Below are 7738 nucleotides of genomic sequence, written 5' to 3' on the forward strand. Positions count from 1 at the left end.
CAAAAGGCTGACACCTTCCAACACAATAGGATTACTCCTGAGGAAGATTGGTGAAATGAGTGTATAACTGGGTGCTCATTGAGGATGTTGGACTTTCCCTTCAAAATGTTAGAATTTCCTTAGCAATATTGTAAGTGTTTCTTTGTTTGATATAATTAATTGCAAGAGAGGCAGGAATTGGAGCAAGCAGCCAGAGGAGTGGTTGTCCCACCCTTCTGGGGAATCATCCGCCGACTCCTACCCCAGCCTTCTCCCCAGCACCCCTTCCTTAAAGGTAAAGGTCTCCCTTGCTCGAAAGCCATTCGAGTCCGACTCTAGGGTTGCGGTGCTCATCTCCATTTCAAAGCCGAAGAGCCGAAGAGCCAAGGAACGCTGTTACCTTCCCACCGAAGTGGTACCTATTTATCTACTTGCAATTTCTTGCTTTCGAACTGCTAGGTTGGCAGGAGCTGGAACTAGAAACGGGAGCTCACTCCGTCATGCGGCACCCTCGGGTCTCGAACTGCTGAACTACCGACCTTCCACAGCCTGCAGTTCAGCGTCTTAACCACTTGAGCCACCGCAGCTCCTTCCTTGGAGACCCCCTAATGTCATGTCCTGCTTTGTGCTTGGGGAGATCAGAACCTTAGAGCTTCTCTGTGGGCCATCAAGCTCTGGTGTTTTCCAGTCCACCTGCCCTCTAGGACCGGTCACCAGCAGGGGCAGTTCTGGGATGCTTGTTGGAGGGGGGGAGCTTTGCTGACCTTGTGTCGTGGCTGACTTTGGGGTGCGCCTTCTTGCCCAACAGGCCTGCCAGTCTGATGAGCTGACCATTGTCCAGGGGGAGGAGCTGGAGGTCCTAGAAGATGGCGACGTGGAGGAATGGGTCAAGGTTAGTGCAAGGAAGCTGGGACGGCTTTCTCTGTGCAGAAGCCATGCTGGAAAGCCCGGTTCTGTGCTGACACAGGCTAGATGGCTCCGCGAGGCACCTTGAGGACTACATGGCTCATGGCAAAAGTTCGGTCCCCTTTGGCAGTGATGCTCATGGTAAGGCGTAAACTGAACACCCACTTGTAGTCTGGGACAGAGAGAATGCACAGTACAGGGACTTTGGGTATCAGTTGGCAGTCAGACCGTTTAAGAATGTGAGAACATTAGAAGAGCCCTGCTGGATCAGACCAGTGGTCCATCACACAGTGGCCAGCCTGCAGGTCCAGCAGCAGGGCATAGAGATAGAGGTCTTCATAAGAACGTAAGAAGAGCCCTGCTGGATCAGACCAGCGGTGCATCTGGTCCAGCATCCTGTCTCACACAGTGACCAACCAGTTCCCCTGGAGGGCCAACAACAGGGCAGAGAGGCCGAGGCCTTCATAAGAACATCAGTAGGGCCCTGCTGGATCAGACCAGTGGTCCATCTAGTCCAGCATCCTGTCTCACACAGTGACCAACCAGTTCCTCTGGAGGGCCAACAACAAGGCAGAGAGGCCGAGGCCTTCATAAGAACATCAGTAGGGCCCTGCTGAATCAGACCAGTGGTCCATCCAGTCCAGCATCCTGTCTCACACAGTGACCAACCAGTTCCTCTGGAGGGCCAACAACAAGGCAGAGAGGCTGAGGCCTTCCCCTGATGTTGCCTCCTCCTGGCTCTGGGATTCAGACGTTGACTGCCTCTGAACATGGGAATTCCTGTTAGTCACCATGGCTAGTAGCCACTGATAGATTGGATCTATCTAATCCCCCTTTAAAGCTATTTATGCCTATGGTCATCACTTCATCCTCTGGCAGCGAATTCCACATTTGAATCACTCACTGTGCAAAGAAGTATTTCCTTTTGTCCATCCTGAATCCGCTGCCCATCAGCTTCATTGGATGTCCTTGAGTTCTAGTATTTAGGGAAAGGGAGAAAAAATTCCCTTTGTCAACTCTCCACCCTGTGCATAATTTTATACCCCCCCCCCTTTCCTGTCTCTGTTCTAAACTGAAAAGTCCTAGATTCTCAACCTTTCCTCATAGGGAAGGCGCTCCAACCCCCAATCATCTTGGTTGCCCTCTTCTGTACTTATTTCAGCTCTGCGGTGTCCTTTCTTGAGATACGGTGACCAGAACTGCCCACAGTTTGGGCAGGTAGTCTTAGCAAGGCAACCCTGCACGCTTCTTTAAAGGCCATCCTCTACGTTGCTTGTCCCACCTGCTTTCAGGCACGCAACCAGGCAGGACAGGTTGGCTACGTCCCTGAGAAATACCTCCTCTTCCTGGATTCCGTGGGCAGAACCTGTGTAGTCCCAGATGGGGGCAGCCAGGAGGGCTCTTCAGAGAAGAAGAAGGAGCTGACAGACCTCATGCTGGAGCCCGGAGGTGAGTCTCGCTGATAGGGCAGAAGTGTTATGTGTGTGTGTGTGTGTGTAGGCTGGAAGAACTAACCCCAGTGTGTTTCCTCCTTCCGCCCATGTCTCCGCCTTGTGGTCAGAGTCCGCCACTAGAAGGAGCTGTCCCTGACTGTGCCTGTAGGGTGCGGGGTGGTCCTAAACACCCCTGCATTTTAACTCCAGCTTTTCCCCTTCTGTTTGCAGCCTGGCTAGTCCGGGCCCTGTATGACTATGAAGGGCAGAGCCCGGAGGAGCTCAGCTTCCCAGAGGGAGCCATCATCCGAGTGCTGCCCCGCGAGCAGGGGACGATTGATGATGGCTTTTGGAAAGGGGACTTCAATGGGAGAGTTGGCGTCTTCCCGTCCTTGGTGGTGCACGAAATCATGGGCGCTCCCAGGGGAGCTGAGCAGGTGAGTCCCAACGGGAGCTCGTTTCTTCCCCTCCCCTAGGGAACGGAGGCTGGGATGGGTTGGGACCAGTGTTCCCTCTAAGCTGAGTTAGTGTGAGCCGGTTCACCGTTTTGTAGCCTCTGGCTCACACATTTTTGCCTTCGCTCAGGAAGGACGGCTCCAGAGCAAACTAACTTACGCAGTAGCCAAATCGCTCGCTCACAACTTGAATGCCAGTAGCGAACAAAGTAGAATTTTTGCTCACAAGACTCCACAGCTTAGAGGGAGGATTGGTTGAGACACCCGGCATCTTGTTAACCTCAGGGGTCATTAATGCCCTCCCGTCCACTGAGTGTCCCTCCTGCTGCTGGAGCATTTTTTTTCCCAAAAACAATTTATTAGGATATATTATTAGTTCAAACATACAACATATTATTTTTTGTTATACATCCTTTCTTCTCTCCCCCCCCCCCTTTCTGGCTTCCCACAGTGCTCCAACCTCCAGCCCATTTCTTAGTTCTTTTCTATTTTCCACTTATCTTCTATTCATAGTCTACCGGTAACGCTTCTTTCTACTAGTATTTTCTCTTCATTAACTTTCATCTAATAACATTAACTTTTCGATAATTGTCAAAGCAAATTAAATTGTCCTTTACATCCCAATATTTTTCTAAATACTCTTTAAAGTCTTTCCAATCTGCATAGAATTCTTCTGCCTCAGGGTTCTTAAGTTTCCTTGTCATTTTGTCCATTTCAACCATGAATATTAATTTCTTTATCCATTCCCCGATTTCCGGGATTCTGTCTTGTTTCCAACACTGTGCATAGGTCATTCTAGCAGTTGTGATCATATACCACATCAGTGTTCTTTTCTGCACATTAACTTCTTCCATTTTTCCGCTGCTGGAGCATTTGACAAGCCTTCTCCCTTCTCCCAAACATGGGCGTGGGGCCAGGAATGACATGCACTCAGCATGCTCAGAACATCTCTAAAGTGGAGCGCAACTCTGGTGTTCCTTCTATGCCACCCAGCCTTCCTTTATTCCAAGCTGAAGAGGAGACCTGGTCGTAGTCCATGGATTGGGTTGAAGCTAAATTTTCCACTAAGTGAGGGGTGTGTGTGGCAATTTTCACCAGTTTTCCTCCTCTGCTTTTAGACCCCTGATTTTCCCCTTGTAAATTCTGGAGGATACACCATTTGGTTGACATTAGGAGACTGCCACGGGAGGGCCGTTCTGCTGGTACCATTTTTTGGGGTGTTTTGTTTTCAAGCCTTCCTTAATGCAGTATTTGGAGAAAACTTCTCATAATCTTTGCAGACCAAATCTCACCCAAGAGAGCAGAGTATCATCAGCGTAAAGGAGAACGGGAATATCGCAGTTGGCCACACAGGGTGAATGACAAAGCTCATTAAAGAAAGTTGGAAGATCGTTCATGTATAGCTTGAACCAGGGCTTTTTTTTCCTGGGGGAACACAAGGGAACGGAGTTCCGGAATCTCTTCAGCAAAATTCTTTTTTAAAAAATGTTTAAAAGTTTTCAACATACCGATTAAGAATGTCATTTCCCTCCTGAGAGTTCCGGCACCTCTTTTTTGTAGAAGAAGACGACGACGATGACGTTGTCATCGTTGTTCTGGGTTGAACAAAAGCGGGGACAAAAGGCAGCCCTGCTACCTTTTTATTGAGGTTAAATGGCTCAGTCGGGGCATAAGAACATAAGAGATGCCAATGTTGGATCAGGCCAAAGGCCCATCCAGTCCAACACTCTGTATCACACAGTGGCCAGAAATACCAGTGCCATCAGGTGGTCCACCAGTGGGGCCAGGACATTAGAAGCCCTCCCACTGTTGCCCCCCCCAAACACCAAGATGACAGAGCATCACTTGCCCCAGAGTCCCTATCTATACCTTGTGGCTAATAGCCACTGATGGACCTCTGCTCCACATGCCTATCTAATTCCCTTTTGAAGCCGTCCATGCTTGTAGCCACCACCACTTCCTGTGGCAGTGAATTCTAAGTGTTACTCTTTGGATGAAGAAGTACTTCCTTTTATCCGTTCTAACCCGACCGCTCAGCAATTTCATGGAGTGCCCACGAGTTCTTGTATTGTGAGAAAGGGAGAAAAGTACCTCTTTCTCTACCTGCTCTTTCCCATGCATAATCTTATAAACCTCAATCATGTCACCCCTCAGTCGTCATTTCTCCAAGCTAAAAAGCCCTAAGCGCCTTAACCTTTCCTCATAGGGAAAGTGTTCCAACCCTTTTATCATTCGAGTTGCCCTTTTCTGCACTTTTTCCAAAGCTATAATATCCTATAATAACTGTCATAGCCACAGCAGAGCTGACCTGTGAGGTCTGCATAAAGTTGCTGCATGAGCCATAGGTAAAGGGTAAAGGTTTCCCTTGTTCGAAAGCCAGTTGAATCCGACTCTAGGGTTGCGGTGCTCATCTCCATTTCCAGGCCAAAGAGCCAGTGCTGTCCGAAGACGTTTCCGTTGTCATGTGGCCGGCATGACTAGACGCCGAGGCACACGGAACCCTGTTACCTTCCCATCAAAGCGGTACCTATTTATCTACTTGCAATTTCTTGCTTTCAAACTGCTAGGTTGGCAGGAGCTGGGACCAGAGACAGGAGCTCACCCCGTCATGCGGCACTCGGGTCTCGAACTGCTGAACTACCTGCCTGCAGTTCAGTGTCTTAACCTCTTGAGCCACCGCATAGCAGCCTTTTATCAGTCGTGGTGTGTCGCTGCTTTTCCCAGAGTTCTCTATAGTATCCCCTAAGAGCCAAGATAATGAAACTGAAGCTCAAATACTTTGGTCACCCAATGAGAAGGGAGCCCTCACTGGAGAAGACCCTGATGCTGGGAAAGATTGAAGGTCAAAGAAGACGGGGACGGCAAAGGATGAGATGGCGAGACAGTGTCATCGATGCAACGAACATGAAGTTGAGCAAACTTCAGAGGACGGCGAAAAACAGGAGGGCCTGGCGAGATCTTGTCCATGGGGTCGCGAAAAGTCGGACTCGACTGTGCGACTGAACAACAACAAAAAAGAGCCAAGAATTCCCTCAGAACAAGTACTGTATTATGGCTCTTTAGCTCCCGATGTTTTCGCTGTAGTTCCTGCGCTTCTTGTCAAACCATGTACCAGAATTCTTGGGGGCTGGGGGGCACATAAAAGGAGCGCTATCAGGCGCAATTCTAGAGCGCGAGGGCTTGAAGAGGGACAGTAGCCTGTACAAGATAGTTAGAGAGCTCCTAGCTACATCCAGACCCAAGTAATGATCTCCTGAAAGAGAATACTTCTGGGGAGGCCATCGTATCTCGGGCCTGGCAGAGGAGAGAGTTCAAGATAGAGCCACAGGAACTGTGTAAAGTGCGCTCAATGTTTCTTTAAAGATAGCTAATACATTCAAATTGTAAATCCAGTTACATAAGATAGAAGATAACAACGGCGGCGGGACGGTGGTCTCCAGAATGGGGTGCCGTTTCGACAAGCGTCTTCTTCTGACCAAGAATCTATAAGTGGATGATGTGTGGAAAATTGCACTTCAATAGAACAGCTACCCAATTCACATAAGCTTTATTTCCGCTGAGAGAAATTTTCTCCATTACTTGTGCAATGAAATAGGTGGAACTGTTACTGAACTCCATGTGAATCGGGTAGCTATTCTATTGAAGTGCAGTTTTCCACACATCATCCACTTATAGATTCTTGGTCAAAAGAAGACGCTTGTCGAAACGGCACCACATTCCGGAGACCACCGTCCCGCCGCCGTCATTATCTTCTATCTTATGTAACTGGATTTACAATTTGAATGTATTAGTATCACTTTTGTAATTTTCATTTTTATAGCATTATTGCTATCTTTAAAGAAACACTGAGTGCACTTTACACAGTTCCTGTGGCTCTATCTTTTCATGTCTATGGACTGTGACCATATTTGTCTTTGTACATACAGAGAAGAGAGTTCCACACGTCAGCTTCCTGTTGCTGGCACTTCCTTACTGTTTGACACACTGCAGGGATGATGAATCAGGGTTTGCACCCTGCAGAACCTGCTTCAGCGCCCCAGTGAGTCCCAGGAGTTCCCTTCGTCGGCTCTGAGAGCAGCATGTGTTTCTGTTCCAGGATTTGCCTTCCCCCGCACCTCCCGAAGGCTCCCCTCCAGTCCTGGACCCGACGGTAGCGTCTCCTGCAGAAGCACTTGTGGGGGGTGAGTTACTGGAGAAATCAACCCTCTTAATTCCTCAAAAGAGGGCCTCTGGAGCAGGCAGGCTGTTCTCAAGGGGACGGAGGCTGGGCTGCAGATCCCTGGCATGGCTCAGTGTGCTTGAGGCCAGAAGCCCTGAGTGTGTATTTGAACATGTTCTCAAGGGAAGGGCATGATGGAGCTGCGGGAGGAGGGTAAAATATTTAAGTGAAAGGGTTGGGGAGGCCTTTGCAGGGCATTGGAAAGGACGGTTCAGGCACTGCTGTATTTTTTTGTGTGTGAGTATGTGTGCGTGTGTGTGTGTGCCTGGAAGTCATGGTTTATTTATTTATTTATTTTATTTCATTTATACCCTGCCCTCCCCGCACGCGGGTTCAGGGCGGCTTACATAGGCACAACAGTGCAATAAAATAACTTCTGGAGACTTCTGGAGACCCCTAGTGGAGCTTGGACATTTCAGAGAGGTGGCTTGGTGTAGTGGTTAAGTGCTTGGACTCTAAACTGGGAGAACCGGGTTTGATTCCCTACTCCTCCACCTGCACCTGGCTGGATGACCTTGGGCAAGCCGTCGTTCTGTCAGCCCCACCTACCTCACAGGCGGTGTTCCCTCTAAGCTGAGTTAGTGTGAGCTAGCTCCCCAATTTGTAGCCTCTGGCTCACACATTTTTTGCCTTAGCGCAGGAAGCATACTAATTTATGCAGGAGCCAAATTGCTCGGTCACAACTTGAATGCCAGCAGCTCACAAGGTAGGATTTTTGCTCACAAGACTCCACAGCTTAGAGGGAG

The 7738-nt window shown here is 49.1% G+C and overlaps 1 protein-coding gene across 1 annotated transcript in view; it reads left to right on the top strand.

Annotated features, from left to right (window-relative positions):
* FCHSD1 (FCH and double SH3 domains 1) overlaps positions 1-7738 on the top strand; it is a 57601-nt gene that overhangs the window by 45290 nt on the left and 4573 nt on the right. Inside the window, exons 14-17 of the mRNA XM_015411128.1 lie at positions 788-871; positions 2178-2334; positions 2550-2755; positions 6870-6954. Coding sequence (XP_015266614.1) covers positions 788-871; positions 2178-2334; positions 2550-2755; positions 6870-6954 — 532 coding nt within the window. The remainder of the gene's footprint in view (positions 1-787; positions 872-2177; positions 2335-2549; positions 2756-6869; positions 6955-7738) is intronic.

This window comes from Gekko japonicus, unplaced genomic scaffold, assembly GCF_001447785.1.
Source record: "Gekko japonicus isolate JY-2015 unplaced genomic scaffold, Gekko_japonicus_V1.1 scaffold834, whole genome shotgun sequence".
In the NCBI taxonomy this organism is placed as follows: domain Eukaryota; kingdom Metazoa; phylum Chordata; class Lepidosauria; order Squamata; family Gekkonidae; genus Gekko; species Gekko japonicus.